Source organism: Podospora pseudoanserina, chromosome 1 (genome assembly GCF_035222485.1).
Source record: "Podospora pseudoanserina strain CBS 124.78 chromosome 1, whole genome shotgun sequence".
Classification (NCBI taxonomy): Eukaryota; Fungi; Ascomycota; class Sordariomycetes; order Sordariales; family Podosporaceae; genus Podospora; species Podospora pseudoanserina.
Window position 1 is genome coordinate 8,173,982 of NC_085920.1, and position 22,169 is coordinate 8,196,150.

General features: G+C 51.7%; 1 protein-coding gene and 2 non-coding genes across 3 annotated transcripts; all 3 read left to right on the forward strand.

Annotated features, from left to right (window-relative positions):
- Positions 1-713: 713 nt before the first annotated feature.
- QC764_122920 (uncharacterized protein) lies at positions 714-11,659 on the forward strand (the record flags this gene model as incomplete). The annotated part of the gene is given in 6 exon segments (XM_062943526.1): positions 714-722; positions 1,726-1,853; positions 1,949-3,634; positions 3,647-6,447; positions 6,516-6,862; positions 6,872-11,659. Coding segments are annotated over 3 exon segments (1,644 nt in total). The 3' UTR covers positions 3,456-3,634; positions 3,647-6,447; positions 6,516-6,862; positions 6,872-11,659.
- Positions 11,660-14,477: 2,818 nt separating this feature from the next.
- On the forward strand, positions 14,478-14,567 carry QC764_0026850. Its single transcript has one exon. It is a non-coding gene; the product is annotated as a tRNA-Arg (tRNA).
- Positions 14,568-17,612: 3,045 nt separating this feature from the next.
- QC764_0026860 lies at positions 17,613-17,710 on the forward strand. The gene has a single exon. It is a non-coding gene; the product is annotated as a tRNA-His (tRNA).
- The last annotated feature ends 4,459 nt before the right edge of the window (positions 17,711-22,169 follow it).

Consider the following 22,169-nt stretch of genomic DNA (forward strand, 5'->3'; position numbering starts at 1 on the left):
TAGCAGCATCAGCAGCTGGATGGATCGATCTCGTTGATATTTCGACCACCACTGTCACGGGCAGCAGCCAACAGCACCGGAACGGGGACGGCACCTACCTACCTTACCTACCTTGTCTATTCATCTCGTCCATGGCTCGAAACCCATTTTCCCATCCACGCAGAGCAAACAATTCTGCCCCTCAACGCACCGCCCCCAGCAATTGATTCAGTCTCGCTCATTCGTTCACTGCACCACTCCCCGCCTCATAAACCAGCGCGAGTTTTGATTCCATCCTCCTCACCGGTCACTGGCCAACTGCCTCGCCCCACCACTCACCATCATTCCCTGCTCTCTCGTCGACCTCTTCCCCGCGTCTCACCTTTTTTTGTTATTTTATTTAGCTTGCGGTGTTGCTGTGAGGCCGGACTGGCAGGGCTCTTGCTAATCTAGCTCGCCAATTCAGACGCCACACAGGTTTCATTCACGCCATCCATTCGACAATCACCACCCGCTCGTCGGCTTCTGCTTATTAGTCCCGCAACCACAACGCAGTACCCCGGGAACAAGCCATGAGATACTCTATTCGAGTGCTGCCTCTGGATCCTCGGTCCTGATTTGTCCCTGCCGTTTGCCTTCTCCACATTCACCCTCGCTCTTCCGAGTTTCTTGTTTTCTTTCGAGACCGAAGGCCACGAGAACGGATAGACAAAAAGACACCAGCCAACACAGAAATGGGAATAGTGCTCTAACAGGTGCGTGTTATAGCAGGACTTTGAGCCCGCGTCAGTCTCAGGTCCCGGACTGGGCTATCTCGATATCCCGGCTCCTACTGATCATATGTGGTACGTACGTCAATGGGCAATTTTCCATTGGTCTTTTCCTTGGGGGGCACTCGTTTTTTTTTTTTACTGGCAAAGGGTCCTGTGGCATTGCACTCGGTCTGTTCGTACTGCTCAAATAACAGTGCCGCGCTCTCCACCCGCAACTACACCGTTTATTTTTCCCCTGCATTACGCTGTTTTCCACTTCTGCACCCTCTGTCTATTTTCCCTCTGCACACCCCTTCTCTTCCTTTCCCTCTTCCAGATTCGATTTCGTCAAGTAGGCCAGCGAGCGGGCAAGCATCCAAGCAAGCAGCCAGGCAAGCGTCAGTATCCCATACCCCAAGTTTCCGTTCTTGTTTTCCCCCAAGCCTCGGGCTTGCCGCATCCTCCTCGTCTTGTGGCAACTGGACTTGGCCGGGGTGGGTGCCTCGAGGTGCTGTCATCTTCCTCATCTTCAACCTCGCTCGATTGCAGTGCAGCGGTGGCGGAAGAAATGGGTGCTTGCTTCGGCGCCGGACGGGTTACATGAGATCGGCAGCTTTGTGAGCCTTCCTCCCGCGCCTGTTGCCGCATGCGCCGTCCTCTGTCTCCCCGGTTTCCGTTAGCAGCTGCTAGGTGGCTCTGTGCTACACCTAGCTGGCAGTACGTTGGCAGTACCACCTAGCAAGCACCGTCCTACCGGCGCACAAGTGTTTTGCAGTGGTGCAGCAGGGGGGAGCCTGGGGACACCGAGCATCGCGTTGTGGACGCCCTGCCTGTGGACGAACTGGCTTGACACTACCTGCCTGCCCCATCATTGTTCCCCCTTCTGCATGGTTCTGAGGCGTGGCCGCGTGTGCTGACCCGAAGTCTCTATTCTCACAGCTTCACCCAGGGGTCCACTAACAGTTTGTCAACGATACCGGAAGCACCAACGCAGCCTTCCTCCTATTTAAGCCTGATCCCACCGCCTCCCGTCACTCCGTACTCCCCTGAAGGCGGTCATTATTATTCTTCCGCCCCCCCCGTCTTCCCCGGCCTGGACGTCAGGCCTCGACTGGGCTCCAAGTACGTGATACACTTAGCTTCTTTTCTGCCTTCTCGTTATGAGCTCGCCATCCCATGGCGCACTCGATTCTTCCCAGCGCTTACAGCTGTAGCAGTAGCACATCGAGCCCCTCGGGCATGGCACATGCCCCTCGGTCCACAACATTGCCGCATCCAGGATCACACTTGGGTGCTGCGCGTGATATCTACGCGACAGGGACGCCCTCCTTCAACAGGCGCCAGCCAGATCACCACTTTATCCCGCGGTCCCCCTCCTTCCCTTCACGACGGCCTCACCTCTCGCCCACCAACAGCCCGGCCAGTTACGCCTCTCTCAAGATGGACTCTGGATTCGGGTCCAAGTCGCAGCAAAACATCCCGCCACTGGGAAGTTTGACACAACACGGCCATTTGTCATATGCTGACCAGAATTCGACTCCCATCAAGGTGGACATCAACGGCATCATCGACAAGGGCTTTTTCCTGGCCGACAATGAGTGGACCTGCTATAGACGCAACTACTTCTCATGCATTTGCTCATTCTCTCTGTCGCCCGTGCTCCCGCATGCGGGCATCCAGTTCCAGCCAACGGGATCTACACAGGCGCACACAGTGTTCGGCTTCGCCATGTGTATTTCTGCGGTCGTGGCAGACAACGACAACCACTCCATTGAGCTCGTCCAGCACACGCCCAAGCGAGACAAAGGGCCAATCGCCAAGCCAGAGAAAGTCCGGCTCTCAGCAAAGCCGCAGCAGGCTACACACCATCCACTCGCATTGTACGGGCCAGACGGCGGCCTCGCATCCTCCAGGCCCTACGATCAAGGCTTTGGTGCTCCTCCGCAGAACTCGGCTCCCACTGAACACACATTTGAGCGTATTCAGTTCAAGCAGGCCACGGCCAACAACGGCAAGAGGAGGGCTGCACAGCAATACTATCACCTTATCGTGGAGCTGTGGGCAGATGTTGGGCAGCAGCAGGGCTCGGATTCGTACATTAAAGTTGCGCACAAAAAGTCTGCCAAGATGATCGTGCGTGGGCGCTCTCCTGGACACTACCAGCCCGAGAGGAGAGGAAGCACGAGCAGCGGGCCTGGAGGTTCTGGCGGCGGCAGTGTCGGTGGAGGCTTTCCGCCGGGACTGATGGGCCCCGGTGGTGATTATTCTACCGGATCATCCATACTCCAGGGAGGGTACCCATCGTACGACCCTCGTTCTAATCCGTATGGCGGTACTCGACATCACCACGAGCTCACCATGGAGCCCATGATCTCGGCGGATGAGGTCAAGGCCATCGCCGAAACGAAGGGCTATCAATACTACCCTGCAACAATTTATGAGGGCGAACACGATCCGAGACATCACCAGCATCACCCAGTTGAACTCTTCACGCACTCGCGTCACGATGCCTCGGACAGCGGGACCAACAGCTCCATGAGTACAGGATTCGACCCAGCCAAGGTGAAGCCTGAGATGGAAGGGCTTCCAAGCATCTTCTACCCACCACAGTCCTACTACGCCAACAACCGCTGCAGCCGGTTCGAAGGCAAGCCGAGCTCCGCTGGACATTACCCTACGCTCATTCCACCGCCTTCTTCTTCTTCCGCAATGAACATGACGTGATAGACACATGACGCCGGTCAGCTTGTACCTATTTGACGTAACGACACATTTTCTACCAACGGCTTGGGCGCTCCACGACTTTGAACGAGCCAGCGAGCGATGATCTACTCTTTACACAACAGCTCTGCAAAATCTCATGAACAATATATAACCAAAAAAAAAAAAAAGTGGAAGAAAAGGTGGTTGAACAGGTGGTTGAACATCAAGAGCATTTTTCTATTCTTCCGGTTCTTGATCTCTTAGGCTGGAAAGCACAAAAGGTCTCTAGAGCTTATCGAGCCTGTCGGGAATAGGCACAAGGAAATCGGTTATCAAGAGCGGGATGGGCAAACTGGATTCTACGGGGCATGGATTTTTCGGCTTTTCTATCTTTGTTGTGCTTGGCAGTAATGGAGGGGTGATTGCTACACGGCACGGTGGTTTGAACAGCTTACCTGATGCTGGCCACAACACACGCCACACATCACAGACACACACACACACGCATGCGATATGGGTATGGGTACGGATACATACACGGGACTTGGGATCGGAAAGAACACCAAACGGTTGGGTTGTTACTGGGAGGAATTTTCGTCGGCTTATTTGCTTCTACTTCTATTGATCTTTCCTGCTTTTCGGCTTAGGAAAGTTGTTTAAAAAGGGCTTTAGGTACAAGGGTCGGAACCACCAGGTCAGAGAGCATTGCAAGGATACCCGGGTGCATCGTCTTTAATTTCTGTTTTTGTCTTTTTTATTTGCCTTGTCAGATTTCACCAACCCAACCCACCACACGTTGCGTTTCATTTACTTTACTTCTTGGACGTTGTTGCCTTTCAGCGATCATCGGTATGTGTTTGTCTTTGGCGGCGAGATATCGGCGCAGGGAGGTTGAACGACGGCCTGTGTCACCTACCAACAACACCTCAGCCGCGTCAGTCGGGTTCAAGGGAACAAGCCGAAACAGACTTTCTTGCAAGTGCTGCATAATAGTGTCTGTACTATCAGGGTGGCCACGAGGGAATCGCAAGGATGTTTTTGGCCCAGGCCAGGCCGCCGAGAAATTCAGGACCTTTGCGATAGGAACAGGTAGATTGGGCAGACACAGGACCGACAGACGGGCAGCATTGAGCGTGGGCGATCAAAAACACGGCTCATACAACTCGGAACAGGGAATGGGGAAATGGTTGGATGGGCGCAGGGGAAAACCTTGCGAGGGCTCAGATCACGAACGCCCCTAAATCCGTTCAAGGTTGTTGGTAGCTCCGGCTCTCGCTCGTCTGCGGGGATTTCCATTCTGGCGTGTTCATTTTGTTATTTCCACTCCCTTGCTTTTTTTCTAACATTCAATGTATTCATCTTTGTTCTGACTTGGTCAAACCAGCCTGTCAAGCTGATCTGTCTACCGTATTGGCCGCTTTGCCTTGTTCGCGCTTCTGGTTCATCCATTTCAGTGTATCCAGCGCGTCAAAAATAACGGGCAGGACCCAGGTGCAAGATTGTCAACTGTGTAACACGAACACCTTCAGCCAAGCATGACTAGGACCTAACAAGAGCAAGGCCATTGTACGTTGTTGCGAGGCACAGGCGCAACACCTCTCTAGTCCCCACGACAGATGTTAGTGTGGCAGTCCATTTTCTCATCTAATGTAACACAAGAAATCGAAGCTTGGTTGCACAAGGGACTCGAACACCGAAGGATCGCCCCAGCAGCTGATTGCGGTTGGTTGGTTCTCCGCCAGAATCTGACGGCCGGTGACACGAGGCAGACGAGAAGCGCCACGGCCCTCAACCTCTACCGCCAAACCTCGCACAAACTCTGTCTTGACCTCAAACACCTGGGGCTATCTAAATGCGACCCTGATATTATGGCTTCAGAGCATGCTGCATACTCCAGGGGGGGGGGAGGGAATACAGTTATCACGCAACCTCGGAGGACCATTTTGAACAGATTGGGTCTGACTAATCTGCTCTGTTGGTTTTCGTGTCCCCTTGGTTTTGCCTGTCAGGAGATGCGGAAGGACCCGGTGGTTGCATCTGAGGAACATGCTGACCAGCGGTGATAAGGTGACCCCAAAAGGGCAACGGCTTCACAAAAAGGCGGGGTACCTCCCATCATTATGCCTTCTGCTTCACCTATACCTTGAAGAGTTGAAAGGATCGCAAATCGAATACGTGGAGATTTGCATTCTAGGTTGGCCCGGACTATACGACGCGGCCCCGGGATGCTTCGAGAGCTCCATGCTGCAGGTGGCTGGCTTCCCGGCTTGATCTGGCGGCCGGAAGGCCGGGATGGCATCACACTCATCGCATCGCACTGGACTCGCGTTTTTAAATTCCCCACATCGACGAGTTGCTCTGCCACGTTTCAAGTAGGTGATTCCAATCGCTGCTGCAGTTGTATGGCTGTGTGCGTACCCGCAAGTCTGCCTCAACCTGTGTGGCCCGGCCATCTTTCCGCAGTTTCCATGGCCACAATGGGTGGAAGGACCTACTCTCGTCCTCGCGAATGTCTCTAGCTAGGTCCTCTGCTCTTTCCTATCTGCCTTCGTGTGAGGGTGGGTAAGCCGCAGCAAACAATCTCATCACTATGCACGCCATGGAAATGCAACATGTCAAAAAACCGTACACCAATTTGAGCAAAAAAAGAGCGCTACAATCAGCAAGGAAAACCGCCAGATTCATGACGCCCCCCCCACCATGCAGAACGACCCTGGGGAGGATGCCAGCTGATTGCCACACTTTGTTGTTTTCACCTCCCCGGGCCATCATGTAACCGTATTACGATACAGCACATTCTTCCAGCAGCATCTTGAACCACGATCATATCGCCATTTTTCAAAAATTCGGCGGGGACGGTCATTTGAGGTTGTACAGCCCTGGACGCTTGGCTGTGTCGTGTCACCGCCTATCCGCTCATCTGCCGAAGAGGCCGGTCTGGGGCTGGTCCACCCTCCCTCCTACCTCAGGATGACTTGCATGAACCGAGCTCGAAGGGCCAGCAACACATCTTGTCCGTCTCATAACCTGCTCAGATATTCTATGCCTCTTTTTGCTTCCTCCTAAGCTAACGGGCAGCAGGCTTAACAACCCGTCCGCCAAGAGTCAGCACCCCATCCCCAAAGCAGCCGGCATGCCATCCGCGCACACCGGTCTGCTAGCTCTCGTCATCATTGGGTTGTTCACCAACGAGAGAGTTTCATTTCTCGGTCCAGTCCCCCCCCCCCCGAAATCACACCCTGTGCCGATGCATCGCTGCCAATGCACTGCCTCGAACTCATATTGAGGATAACCCCACCGAACCTTTCAGGCCGCGGAAGCCAGCCCCGTTGATTCGACCGAATCCCCAACTACAACACAACAAGCTGAGTCACAGATGTCCTGACTGCGCAGAACCTTAGGCACCCTCCATGAGAAATCACTGGCAGCCTTGGCAGGAAGGGGAGTAGATGTCACTGGGTGACCAAAGGCGCGGCGCAGTGTTAGCAACTTAACTTGGCCGGAGGTCCCTCGTTCGGCTGCTCCGTGTAGAACACTGTCATAAGAAATCAAGCAGCGAAAGATCAAGGAAGGCTTCGGAGACTGGAGGTCAAAAGCGCAGGCGCTAGTGGGAGCCATAGGGGTTCTTGGCTCTTCATGGCGTGTGGTGGTGGTGCCAGAACCCTGCAAGTGCGCGCCATGGCAAGCGTTTGGGGGTCTGTGTTTCCACCGCCGGCGATCTGTCACTTTACACGGCACCGAAGGCACTTCTCCAACTGGGGGGACAACCGCTGGGACTCCCCGCACCTTTCGTACACCCCAACTCGACCCGAGAGAGCGGTAGAGGGGCTTGAGCTCCCCCGCAATGGGAGCGCCATTGGGAACACAACAGGACGGACAGCGCAGTAGCGTAGTGCCCAGGGCCATTTGCGCTATCCGCAACGCGAGGGCAGATGGTTGGGAACACCGTTTCTTGGTTCTTCTCATGTGGCTCTATCCATTTGATTCCCACTGCTGAAACTCCGAGAGCTTTCGGCGAAATGTTAACCAGGCACAAGGCGAAGGTTGGCGATTGGTAAGAGACGATCAGGGAAGGCCCGAACCTGATCTCCGTTCCGCGTCAGCACGTGTGGACAACTCCGTAGTTTCGGGCGCGAACGGAGCAAACCTCGGAGTTGTTGTGCGGCGCAGTCACCCAGCTTGCACTAGAACGGGCCGGACCAACAGCATCGTCAGGCCTCAACCACTGAACCAACACCAGAGGCCAAGCAAGGTAGGGGCAAGCTCACTGGAAGCGTCTGTTGTCTAAATAAGGTTTCGGGGCTAAGTCGCCTAAAACCACAAGGATCACCATCACCCTGGGGGCTGCCCCCACCGTGCCCACTTGTGTCCAGGGCTTGACCTGTTGCCAAGGCGCGCTGCTTCTGCTCGTCCCGCCCTTGGTGTCGTCGCACAAACCTCTGAGCAGCAACACACGAAGTCGGGCCTGCCGCCATGCACAAGGCTCACGAACCAATTTTGAAGAGTTGGGACACGCTTGTCTTCTGTGGGTGGGGCAGGAGATATCGTGCCATGAAGAAAGAGACAGAAACCGGGCTCAACCTGTTTCCCTAGCACACCCCCCTGAATACAAGATACGAGATCTCCGGAACTAGCTCCGAAAGTTCTGAGCTGGACGCACCGAGGCTTGAAAGTAATCAACGAACTGTTTTCGACTAGAAGGCCGATAACGGCAGCGAGACAGTGCAAGACATTGACATATGGCTGACGCTGAGTCTCGATCCCGACAAACCATTACGCCTTGTACTTCCATCTCTTGGACCTGGTTTTGCCAGATAGGAGTGGTACTGCACCACCAAACTCAACACCATCACGCTACCACAGCATTATGCTGGTGCAACGCGGCTGCCGTTGAGGCCCGTGTTTTGGTTGCTGCAGCGTCCTTTCAGAAAGTAATCATTGTTGGATGTTGTTTCACCTCGGTCTAACGACCTTGCCGGATCGTCCCGCTGCCGTCAAGTGATGACTGGTCTTGTCTTGGCCGATACTATGTTCTTCTGACCAGCTCTTGACTTTTTTCACGTTTGCCATGTGCCTCTGCTCTTGTCGGTCCGGCCTTCGCCGGGGGGTCTGCGACGAACCCCTGCAGCCAGCCGCCATCTCCGATCCGTTTTGCGGGAAGGCTTCGGTCCCGGAGCTCCATCTCCGAGAGCGATGGGCGAAATCCCGCTGCCATCCCAACAGCATATTCCAGTCAGCTGCAATTGCCGCTGCCGGTGTAAAAATCATGGCGAGGTCAGCCTTGTCCTGCATCTGTTTCATTTATTTCTTCTCATCAGCCGTGGCTGGTGATGAATGATGTTCCACTGTAAGTTAAGCCACCATCTTCTCGGGCGATCTTTTAGCGGAACAAGCCGACAGAACCAATCTGCGTGCATGCTGCGGTGATGGATCTTACAGCCTCAAACATTGGGGGGCGGGGTGGGAGCTACTTGCGTGATGCAACGGGCTTTGGGCATATCCATCTGGTGACTGGGTGAGGTTGGAGTTTGGCGATCGACAAAGACGGGGGGAATTGGGGCTTCCCGTGGTTGGCGCTGGCTGGCTACCGGGAATGAAGGTGTATATACCACAAGCGTTAGGCTGACCGCTTGTTTGGTGGGATATTTGCTCGTCTTTGGGTTGACATTTGGCGGGATTAAAAAAGGGCTGGTGGGAAATATTTAGGCGGGTTGATTGTCTGGCAGGTGCTGTTGGTGGAATCGCGCCAGAGAACGGGAACTGTTGCTGGGACTAACAGCTTTTTGCACTGAGAGTTGGTTGCAGTAAGCTTGGGTCACACAGCAGATACAACTTCACCTAAGTTGGTAGGGCTGAGATATGTGCGTGTAGGCCGTTTGGAAAAAGTGACTTGTATGTATGTATGCATGCCTGTCGATCGTCAAAAATGACAGAAAAGACATGAAACGCTGTGGTTGTTGTAGGTGTGTGTGGTTGGTTGGATTGTGCGGTCCATTCAGAAGGCGAAATGAGAGGGGGGTGGGGATACACGAGTGGCTGTATTGGCTGGATTTATTCGCGAGGCTGGATATGCCCCGGTGGATGGACCTTTACAATTGGACCTACCTATCACTGGCGAAGAGCCGCATGAAAAGAGGGGGCTGTGCTTGAGGTCGACGGTGGAAGGCGACATATACGACGGCGAGAAGCATAGATTAATCGCCCACCATTCATGAAGCCTCCCTCAGCCTTGTGAGGTTATCCTTCGGCCATTTTTATGCTTGAGAAATGGACCTTGCGCCTCTTACTCCGGAGGGCGGGGGTTGAGTTTACTCCGGATTCCGGTTTGCAGGTTTGTGGCTGGAGCTGGCGTGTGGAGCGTGAGTGATGTCTTCTGAAAGGACCTGGAAGGGCCAAAGGGAGCTGAGCCGGATTTCGGGCTGTTAGGTCCATGGGGGTGAGCAGTGACGTTGGTGGCTACAAGGTTCACGGAGATGGGGTGGTATTGGTGGTGTTGATAGTTTTCTTTTCGGTGTTTGGAGGACCTGCGCACGGGTGGTCATGCGGAAGGGAATTGTCATTGCCGTGGGTCGGTGATGGAGGTGCGGGTTGGAATGTGTCGAAATGTATTCGCCGATTTCCTGATTGGGAGCTGTGGATGAGTATGCAACACAGGTCCTGAGCATCGAGCTTGGCCATGACGAGCTGAAGGTGAGAGAAATTCTCGCCGGTCTGGATTTCCACCATCGTCTGGGGTGGGGTGAGAGCAGCGGAAACCGTTTTTCTGTTTGGAAGTGTGGTTGCGGATTCCATACTGTTTACCCATACTGTCAAGACGAGACCATTCCCTTTCTAGCTTAGAGCTGGGAAAAAGTTGTCTTTGTACCTCTAACTGGGCGGAACGTACCCTCTTGTTTCACCCATGTATCTTTTTTTCTTTTCGTTTTAAGTGGGTGTGGAAGAACGAAAAAAATGCAGTGTCTTGTTTTTTGAGATTTGGGCATGCAAGCCCACGATCTCTGACTGGTTAGCACAGGGTCTTCGAGAGCGAGACATGCATGGGATTGGAAAGAGTATCCTGTTGTTCCTTTTTTTCTTCAGCGCTTTCTGACGCACACGTGGATGAGGGAAAACGGGATTTTCAGCTGGGGTCGTCAATGTTTCGGAGTGAGTCTATCATTGCTCTTTTGGAAGGGTACCGGTGAGGTTATTGACAACTTGTTTGATGGCACCGGTGAGAAAATGACCTGATGAGATGCCTGTAGTTTTCTTTTCGGGTCCTAGCTATCCGTTCTACTTAGTTTGATGGAAGATACCGCTGTCATCAGCGTGGTGAGAATATGCCCATTCATGATAACGCGGCAGAAGCCGATGGTGTCCGGACCTCAGAAAGTATGATGATAGCATGCCCTCAAGAGGCAGAGCAGTCCCGCGCAACATCCGGGGTGAAGTTGTCAAATGGTGTGGGGGTCAGATGATGACCGATAGGGCAATCCCGACCATCGCTCCAATCAAATATCGCGGCCTTCGGTTCAGTGATAAGTAATCGTTTGCGTCAAGTCCGAAAAGTCATTTTTGAAGATGACCATGCTGTCAGTCGGTGAAATGGTGAGTCAAAGTCAGCATCTGCCCGATATTGACAGCTCCAATTTCTTGACCGTTAACAAACATCCAGCAGCCATCCCGACAAGGGTCACGTCCAAACAGTCGGGTACCAGCTTATTTCTCGACCGAGATCATTTCGGGGCCCGGAAGCAGCCGTTTCGGAGAAGGCCAGCGTCAGATTCTCTGGCAGTTTGGGTGGCGCTTTTCAGTTTTCGGGAAGGCCGGGGTGAGGCTAAGCCCTAAAATGTGATCGACCCCAGGGAGTTTGGATTGGGGGGTTCTTGGGGTCTTGGCTGCTGCTTGTCATGGTATGTAGGATTGGCAACGACCAACAAACGTGGGAATAGTAACACAAAGCTCACCACTCGGCCGTATTAGATTGATGCGGTAGGGTTTGCTTAATGTTGGACGGCGGTCAGTCAGTTGAGCCGAGGGTGCATGGTGGAGGCGACAGTTTCGCCCCTGACTACGCGGTTGCCACGATGTTTACTTCCTGCAGGGGAAAATCGAGTTTGATCGAGTTTTTCTACTTTCCAATCTGAAGATGATATGTGATTGATTCAGACTATCTCTTGGTATCCGTTGTGCTTCGGGTTTGTCCTGCTGTGTACACACACTTCCGCTAGGATATGAATAGGGTAGAATGCAATAGGGGGGCGTGTTTACATTGCACAAATAGGGCTAGCCAGACTGACTACCGCGGGGGTAGGTTTCACACAGAGACTAAGCGCGTTGTCACTTTTAATAGCATAGCTTGGTGTTACAGTACCATTGCGTCTCGTGCCTCGTGTCGAGTCATATAGGAATATGTTAGTTGCCATTATAAGCTGAAAGACTCTCGAGTCAGGGGTATAGGTATGGTGTCGTGGAGAAACCGGATGACAATAGTCACAGGATGATCTCAGGAATGTGTTATGAAACCGCGCATGAAAATTGTACTATAGATAGGTTTCCTGGTTGTTAAGATCAGGATAGCCGTGGCTGAACGAGGCAATCGTAGATCTCGGCCAGGTTAACCAACAACTTTGACAATGTTCCAGAGTATCCTTGAGAAGTTCTTGGGCGCGACTGCGGAATCCTGAGAATGAATATCTCTTCACCAAGAGTGGCCACTTGAATCCGCGCATGTTTGATGCCAGGAAACAGTAGCCATTCTTACAGCGGGAGGAGCAGAAGCCGACGTAAGACTCCTCTAGCAAGGTGTGAATACGGCACACATGCTCAATTGAAGCATTACCGGTGCTATTATTTGGGGATCCCATTATTTGTGACAGACATGCAAGCGTGACATCGAAGGAAGGAGGCTTCTCATTAGGGACCCAATTCTTCTGTCAGCTCCCTGACAAACAACAAGGATAGTGTACCACAATCTTAGACACTGTCCCTTCAATCTCTTGGTAGACGCGTCAAAGTTGGTCATACCATGAGTAGTCACCGATAATTGTGACACCCACGTTCTCTCTGGATTATGATCAGCACGACGAGCGAATGATAGCTAGTCTTGGGGGTATTGGTGTAACTGGTGCTTTTGTCGTTGGCGATGGCAGCCAGCCACAGACAGGCTCTTGCGTCACTCGATTATCACCTAACATTGGGAATAATCGGTGATAACATGGTCAGACAGGCACCTTAATCATGTGATATACATTCAGCTGAGCTTTGAAGTAAATCGCGTACAGGCTTACCCTTGATCCCGACACTTTGATGGTTCGTCTACCGACCGAAAGTTTCACGCTGCCCCCATAGGCGCGTAAAGTTATATGAAGAATGAACAACAGTGTCATATACAAGTTTTAAGACCTTAAAAGAGTCTGGATATCTGTTAAGAGAGCTCCAAGAAGTTCAAAGTGTCCTCGTCAGGATGATTTACACTGCACTGCGTATTAGTCATGAATGTATAGATATCGACTAGTTAGAACAAGATTAGAGTAAAAGACGCCGAGTTCTGGGTTTCCAATATCCCTTTCATCCTCATTCTTCCTGTATCGTACGTTGGTAGGCTTCCATGTTACCTCTTGTAGCAGGGCTGTCACGAGTAACTAATACCAAGGATTATTCTTTCACCGTTCGGTGAAGGGGAAGATGAGCTTCTCTACCATATACCCTGCCACACGAAACCGAAGACTACGGGCCCAGCTGTTTCTGAGTGTAACGAGCCATACCTCAATTATTATGAAGCCCCCGATTAAGGCATTCAGATATGTTCATCGACCTATTCCAAGTGTGTTCCTTAGAGGCTATCTTGAGCAGCTCTGAAATATTCTTTCGACGACGTTACAAATCAGGCAAATCCAGTTTGCCTACTCTGATCAAGCTGATTGACAATGTAAGAAATGTCTAGGCTATATAGTTGCAAAAGGTTGACTTCGGCTGACATCAAGGGTTAGGTAAATTTGGTGTCAGGGTCAAATCTCCAAACCCACAGGCAGCAGTTGATCGCTAGCATCCTAGTTCGAAGCAAAATATCGTAAAATGCTTTGTATGAGGGGGCAGTCTACCTTGAAAAGAGACTTCATACTTGATGAACTGTCGCAGCAATGACGGAGACTGACTGGGATGACGTTGCCAGATCTTCTGGTAGCTGGGGACCACCGTATCATCATGGGTTGCAAGCAACTGGATGAAAACAACAGTTTCAAGCCATGATCCAGAGTCATCTTTATATACTGCTATTTACTGAGAGGGTTGTTCGTGTGTCTTTGACAATGGGTAAGGCCATGGTCAAGCTTGTTTTGTGTTCCGGATATTCCATTCTTCTTACCTTGGTGCTTCCATCGTACTACTTACCACCACGCAAAACGGGTTCCATGTTCATCATCAAAACACCGGCATGCAGTATGGCTAGAGGAAGACTAACTCTAGCCTAGGAGAACCGTTCCCAACTCTTCGTCCTCCAGCTAAGTCGAAGGAAACATAGAGTATGATTACTTTTTGCTCTTAAACGTGGCTGATCGGGGTTCGCCTAGTCTGGCAAAAGTCATGTATGCAAGATCAGTATTGACCGGTGAAGAAGGAAGCATGAACATAACTTCATTGAGTAGAAGCAGACTTTCTTATATACACGAGGAAATTCCACTACCTTACACTGGCATTATTAAGCTTCCTTACCACGACTATCCTGTAACCCTCAATTCACACTGCACCCATGACTCCTTCAAAGGGGCGGCAAGACGTCAAAGTTTACCAGGAAGCAGCAAGATTCTCTTGTTGAGGCTGGCTTTCTAAGCTTTAGCGTTACGTATTTGCATTCTCTATGCTCATAGACTGAGGGAAGCTGCGGCTGCTGGGGCGACAGTAGGCATGCTGTCTGTTGTTGAAGTTGGTATACATTCGATAATGATGATATGAATGAACATACTATGATATATTACAACTGTCAGATGTTAAAAGGTCGTTGGCAAAGCAGTGTAGTGTCAATATATATTCTAGGACCAGCAGTGGTTCCAACCACAACTAATAGGTCCGCTGGCGTAATGGCAGCGCGTCTGACTACGATTCTTCAAGATTCAAGTAATCAGGAGGTTCCAGGTTCGACCCCTGGGCGGATCGTTAAAAACTCAACCTCAAGTTCTAGGTTATTATTTTGGCTTTTTACAAATATTTTTCCTCTGTGGAGGTGGATATCAAGCACTCAGGGGTAACCCCTGAATCTCTTGTGCTTGTCTATTCAGTCTAATGAGTTGACTATTCTTAATGACTAAACAGAAATACTTATATCTAGTTAATTTTTAAGGCTTTCTATAAATATAGACAGAGAGAGTAATACGGTGTTTATAATAGAATAGTGATGCTGTACTTTTGCTGCGAATGCCGCACAAGTCGCCGCTATAGCAGGAGCAGGAGTGGAGGAAGAAAAAAAACACCAAAAACATACAACACCGGGGATTCCCCAGTGGTCACCCACCTGAGTACTAGTCCGGCGGTCAATTGCTTAACTAGGGGAGAGCGGACGGGATCCCGTGTATTCAACTACCTATGGTCGTATGTAATTGCTGATATTGAAAAAACAGTATATTTAGCAGGTAGGCCAGCAAGAGCTCTCCAACATCAACAGAAAGAACCACCCAACCGGGATCGAAGACTCATTCCTTACTGGTGAAGGGAAATAAATGCTCTATGGTATAAATTGTGCCCAAAAAAGGAGCGGTGTCTGTCTAACAAGTTGTATCTTGGACATGCTCACCATGTACCGAAACTCGCTGCTAAACGACGCTGTTGAACCAATGGACTTGCTGTCTATTCCGCTACAATTCTCCAGAGTATCTTTAACGTAAAATATTGGGCCTCTGGGCATCCAGACTAAGAGTCTGGCTGGTTGCCCGGTCTCGCTAGGAACTAATCCCACGAGCGGACCTTTCCGCCGTGGCGGTCTTCCGTCTTTGATGCGGTCACTTGCCACTTTTCAATCTCGAAGGCTTGGTCGTATGGTTTCACGCCCCGTCCCGGAGAAGGCATCAATTACAGGCAGCACCGAGCCCTTTTCGTCACCACTCCGTTCGCTTCGAGTTCAGTGAAGTGGCTTTCCACTGGCAGCTCGGCATAAGTCATAGCGAGAGGCAAAATCTCGACCATCAGACATCACCGTCGAATGGTTCAAAGGAGCAAACTGTGCCTTTAAACAGTATGATCCCATAGCTGGTACAAGAAACAGGTTTCATGACAATATTAATTGTTTATCACTACCGTCCAACTCGGAAATCTGGGTTGTCCGGTCTGGCAACACAACGGCAAAACCGGCAGCAGGCCACGGCAACAACGCCCACGCATACCCTCGTCCACTTGCCTCCATTAAAGAGATCCCGCCACACCACCATAGCTCGACCCAAGTTCAGCTTGGATCCCTCGTGACCATCACCAGACCTCAAGCCAAGAGAGCCAAGCATCTCGGTGAGTGGACTGGTTGCTTGCGAACCTCTTCCCTTCTTCACACATTCCTAGACAGGCAAGAATCCTGGACTTGAGATCCTACCCATTCAGTTCTGCCTGCCTAAGGCACAGTCTGTACCTTGAAATGCACCATCATATCATATATACCTTGCGCATATACAACCATCCACACTACAGCCCCAAACACGGCCACTAAGTCCTTCCCTTCCGCTTTGCCGCTGTCAACACACACAATACGACCGTGGTCTTCCATACCACCCTCACCCCATGTCTCCAACCGATGAGTGGTGGTTCGGAAGCACTTCCGCGGTCTTGGCAACCTCGTCGAAGCGATCTTCAAATCCCAATCAACGAACCACAATCACCCAAGCCGGCAGGCAAGAAGGATCAGACGAAGACCGCACAGACAGTTACCTACTATACAGATGTGCTTCTCTGTATCACATACTTTACATGAGCACGACTCTGTTTCCTGGCTCAATCGAATTCCAAATCGTAAAGATCTTCTCAGCAACGTGGCATAAAACCGCAGCACACACTTTGACGAATAGCTACCTCGGTCAAACGTGTGTATTCTGACAGAACAAGTTGTCCTGAGCGAACACCTTACCGGCCGGAGAGTTTCAGGAGACCCTTCCAGTGACCCTTTCTGCTTCTCGCGTATCGTATCGCAGTGCCAGCATCCGTATGTCAGTATCCGTTGAGTGTGAGTGGGCTCATCAACTGGCACTCTCTTCACATGCAGACTCCAGCCTAGGCCGCGTGCTGGTTCCGGCAATGCATCTTGCCGATCACCTCTCTCTCTTGCGCTTTGCCGGTTCTTTTTCCACATGTGGTGTCTTTTTCTTCGGGAAAGCCTCCTATCTCTTCGAAACACAGGCATGTGGCCGCATGCAAATGGTCGGGTCAAAAGCCACCGGAGTGTGATGGTCAGTCGTATGGAACCGAGAGGAGCACAACCTCTTCTCGGGCCGAGGTTCCCCCTCTCTCATCCAACCAGCAGCAGCAGGAGCAACAACCACCATCAACCTTAACCATCGATCAATCCGCGCATCCTCATGTAGTGTTCTCCAGAAAAGCCAGCTCGCAGCAGCAACCGGTCCAGACCCCTAGATCCCTGGAAAAAGATCTTCCCTCTCTTCAGCCTGGAAAGGATTCATCCCCCGCACATCCGCCCCCTTCTCATCCAAAGATGTACGGGCTGGTCCGTTCCATAATGATACACCACCACTCCCAAAGCAAAAGAGCCGCTCACCGAGTGTGGATCGAAACCCCCTCCAAGCAAACAAGCGAACTGGAAGCGAAGAACTCGGTCGAGGCTTTCCCAAGGCTGCAAAACCGTTTAACTACCACCTCGTTTCCCAAACAGGCGCCTTGCACTCGCTTGCGGTTTGGGGAGGGGCAAGCGGTTGCAGTGAACAGCTCGCGTGGTGGCTTTTTCTTGTTTGGGGCGGAATTGATGCTCGGCTCGCGTCTGTTTGAACCACTCAGAGGATTGGTTTGGGCGGCAGAAGAGGGAGAGGGGAAGGCCCGCGCACAGAACAGGAGTAATTGCCAATATGGCAAGTCAATTGAGTTGATGAGTCGGACAAAGGCAGAGGATGTCGGGGAAGAAATTTTGCAAAAAGAAGTCCCGAGTGTTGCCGTGAAATGGATGCAGTTGGTAAATTAGGGGCTGGAAAAGGGGCAAAAGCAGTGCAAAAGATATGGGCGACCCCGGAATCGAACCGGGGTTTCTTCGGATCGTATGTGATATTCTTAAGAATAACCACAACGAAGCGTCCTGACCACTAGACTAGTCACCCGGTGAGGTATTGAATTGATGACTACTACTGCCAGTCCAAGGGTACATATTGCACACATTGCTTACCACCTGTTGCCAAAAGTGAAATATGATACCCCAAGCTTGCTTCAATCTTCACTATCGACAACCGTCAACTTCCAGACTCACTTTACTTAGGGGTATTGAGCTGCTGAATTTTTCTGAAACAGCACATCCTGCAGCATTCTACATCCACACCAGCAATCTCACGCCTCGAGTGCATCGACGCCCTGGGTGTGGTGGTGATTGTGGTCTCGTTCTTGGCCTCTAGGTGCACCTTTTGCAATCTACGGAATGCAGAATAAATAGACTCGAGCTGAGAGGCAGCATAGAACGTCGTTTTACTGCGGGGCCCGTCCCGAGAATGAAGAAAGAAGCAAAACCTACATGCGCCTGCTGCCGCTGGTGCATGTCTTCAGCGGAAATTCGCATGAGAACGACTCTGGATGATGCCGGAGTCTGCAACTTCAAGCTCAACGACCACAGTTCTGGCTCAGAATTGTACCTCCCGCTCTGTCGATGCACTGGTAGCCCGATTAGCCACTGCAGGCTCACGTCATGACATGTAAAATCATAAACAAAGACAAGGGAGAAGAACAAGAAAATGGCATATCAAGTCAGACACGGAAAAGCTGCAGAGAGGTCTGTTATGAATGTCTGGACCGCAATCTAGCGGTCAGCCACTTGCGTCCCGGCTCTCCGGTTGCTGCGATTTATCCGCGAGCCTAGCTCCTACACCTGGCGAGACCCCTTGGCACTCTTCTGAGGGATGAAGCCCGACTTGTCTGATAGTGATAGCAGTGGTGCAATATTTCTCCACAAGTGCACTCCGTGGCTTGATCGGATGCCCGCTATGTCTGGATCAAACTGGATCGGACATCAAACCCCTGCCCAAAAATATATGGGTATGGACAGCCACAAAAAGGCGTGAATATACTCGGCTCCTTTGGGCTAGAAAAGTTACCCGGACCTTGGTCCCGGCGGAGACACAGCAGATGGCTCCCACTTCTTTGCTAATAGCCCACATGGCCAAGACACCAGGCAAGACTTCCGGGATGGTGAAGCTTTTGGGAGTAAAAATGGTGATGAAAAGAACAAGGGCCAATGAGCGAGTTCTGAAGTTGGAGTTGAACTCCCGTTTGCGTTTAATGTCGACAAGTCGACCTAGCCCATATGATCTACCAAGTATGTGCCAGTGGCAGTGCAGAAGTGCGTCATGACTAGCAGATACAACGCTCGCTAACCTGGTGCTGCAGCCATTGAGATTCTAGGGTCTCCCACTGGGAGCAATTAATAGCTGCTTTCATGATATAGCCTGAAGCGCACCGTGCTCGGATAGCATGGCACGCTGGGTTGCTGGGCTGAAAGCGGATTGATGAAGTGAGGATGATTCCGGGTGAGAACGCAATAAGCCAATTAATATCAAACCAGCAGCCCCTTTGATAAGGCAGGGGCCCCCACCGATGGTGATGATGGTGGTGATGGTGAGCCAGATACCCAATTCGTCAGAATAAGCACACTGATAGGATGAACACCGTTGCATGTCGTTCCTGCCGTGGTCACTCATAGACGCCGGCATATTGACAGGGCCCCAGATGGCATCATTTGGAGCCGGGCACATTAAATTTAGCGGGTAGGTACAGCCTAGATTCCAAAGAATCGAGCAAATTGACATGTATATGAAAATAGTACGACAAAGCAAAGCCATGACATGAGGTGCTTACCGCCAACCATTCCAACATACCATGATAGAGTACATCAACACCATCTTCGATGCGTTGCCCTGAATTAGATGCGGTCTTGGTAGAGGACTAGACAGGTACATATTCCGTTGAAGGTCGTATTGGAGCCAGGCTGCGTCAGGGCAGGGTCGGGTAACGGGTGGTCCTAGTGTGCCTTCCAAGAGGTTCCAGTGTCATGACCGCTTCGCGGACGGAGAGCCATCCAAAATGGGATGGAGTGCCGACGCCCCGCGCGGCTTCCGGAGCCAGGACAACGGTTACGCCGGACCCTACCAAGATGACGGTGCCATGGCCCTTCGACTGTGGCAAGGAGGGATGATCATCAGGTATGGGTCAACACATATCTGGGGAGCATCTAGAGACTCCATGGAAACAGATCGAGCCGACAATGAAATGATGGATCCAGTGCATCCATGGCGCATCTATGGCACACCGGGGAAGCAGGGAGCCTGAAGCGGCCGACGAACCAGAGCAATGGGACGTCGGAGTATCATGAGCGTTGGCCGCAAGCATGCGTGAGACCCAAAAGCCATTGAGAGTCCTGGTGGAATCTAAGAAGCTCTGGTTAAACAATGTCGCCCACAAAGTTGCATCTCTGGTTCTCTCCAATTCGCGCTTACCGCGTTCTCTTGGGAGCAAGCAGGCCGAGGCCAGTAAAGGAGCATTGTCCGTTTTCACCAGCACCTAACACTCGCCGTCCCATCCGCAAGCGCCTGAAATCCTTCAGTTTCAGGCGAGGTGCATCCTCGGACCGCCAAAGCATGCTGCCAGGTGTGGTTGGCTGCCTTCTGCACGTAACGCTCTGCTGGTGAGACTCGAGCACCCTCCCTACAAAACAATTGAGACAGCAAAAGTAAGTTAACTCATACTATACTGTAAACTACCTTATGCGCTAAAAGTAAATTAATAGGCCTCTAAACGATCTTACAAGGCTTATTAATTATCTTTAAAGGCCTATGGACCATCGTTAAAGGCCTATGAACTATCCTCCAAAGCATGTGTCACCTACTTCAGTGTCTCAACTATTTTGTGGCAAGGGTGTCAAGGTGTGCTGACCGTCTTCCTGATGCCATCGCCCGTCTGGGCAACCATGAAAGCTGGGTCTGTGGTTGAGCAATGTGTTTTTGATTGTGGCTTATGCTCGAAGCATGCCTAGTCCGAGTCTCGACCGCTTGTCCGCTTGTAACGTCCTTCCCGAAAACACAACGCAACGGTTCTTATCGCGCCAAGTACGTACCGCAGGATAACTGGGAGCGAAGCTGCCCCCTTTCCCTCCTGTATTGACTTGGCTGGTGCAACCGTCGGATATGGGGGTCCAGCCACAGATATCGTTATCACGCCCCCAGAGCTGATCGTTCAAGGCTCGTGGTTCCGTGACTGGGCGAGATGTTGTCGTTGAAATGTGGGGTTGCATCACAGTCTGGCCTGGTGGCTTGACTGGCGGCCTGGGGTTAGCTTTAAGCTTCAGAACCCCGTGGGGCGTGGGGGTGGGGCATGTGGGGACCTGCCATTCCAAACTCCGAATCACGCAAACTTGCGACTTCAGATGACGGCAGGAACCAACTCGTACCTGCTCGTGTACCTACGAGACGTGCAATCCTGAATACTAGGTATACAGCCTCGAAAACCTGGAAGTGCCGCTTCTGTTGACACCATCTGCATCTGACTTGTTGCATTACAAGCAACACGCAACTACACATTACCGGAACCATAGTAGTTCGAGAGCACCAACCGTTCAAGCAAGAAGCTCCCGGCGCCTCAGGTTGACGTGGTTTCGCACCCAGGTACAAGGGTTGCATCGAACCGCCTTCCAACTATCACAGGGTTGATTGTTTCTTACCTCACCTGTCAGACCAGGTGAGAGACAGCGGTTTGGTGTTATGATTGCTTGGAATGCTGGAGCCCCCACTATCGAAACATCATGCTCACAGTCCAATCTGTATGCTATTTTGGCCTCAAAGGTCACGCTTTCGCCGATCCTATCCCTCCACACCTTTTCGAACCGAGAGCTTATCACGGAGCTGGTGTTCGCCCCATCCTCAAAGGGGCAGCTGCAACGAAACAAGGTTCTCCGCCTGTCCCAGATCGCGTTAGCGAAGCTCGGGAATCTTGGGGTCGAGGCCGCACCGTCTTTGTGGGGATGACAGCCCCTGATCCAACGGGAGGCCAGGGTGATGCAATGTGGTCAGGAGGTGGTTGGGTCATCCCTCTCATCACCGGCTTGACAATATCAACCCCTCGTCGTCGTGTAGGAAGCACACTGTTTCACACCCGACGGCCCGGAATATGCCAGACTCTGACTGGCTGACGGTTGGTTCCTTATCTCTTCCTCACCTCGCCAACGAAGGGCGTGACCGGGACACGAAGCAAGCCGTGCAGGAACATCTGCAGCCAAAATGTAAGGACAGTCTAGGCTCACCGAGCAGAGAGAAGCCGATGAGCCGCCCCAGACTCCCAGGTTCAACTTATTGGCGCTTGGCCATCAAGAGAGATGATCCGAGAGAAGCACAAGGATTGCATCACTGCTGTAGCAAAAGGCGCCCACCACACATGGCATGGCCAGAGCGAATAGGTTCAAACTAACCAACCACCACCATGGTTCTGTTTCTGTTCCCGAAGTTGCGGTGAAGAGAGTAACATTTTACGCCTCCAAGCTGCTCTGACTGACATAGATGTGTGTACATCACTTTCTACACCCTC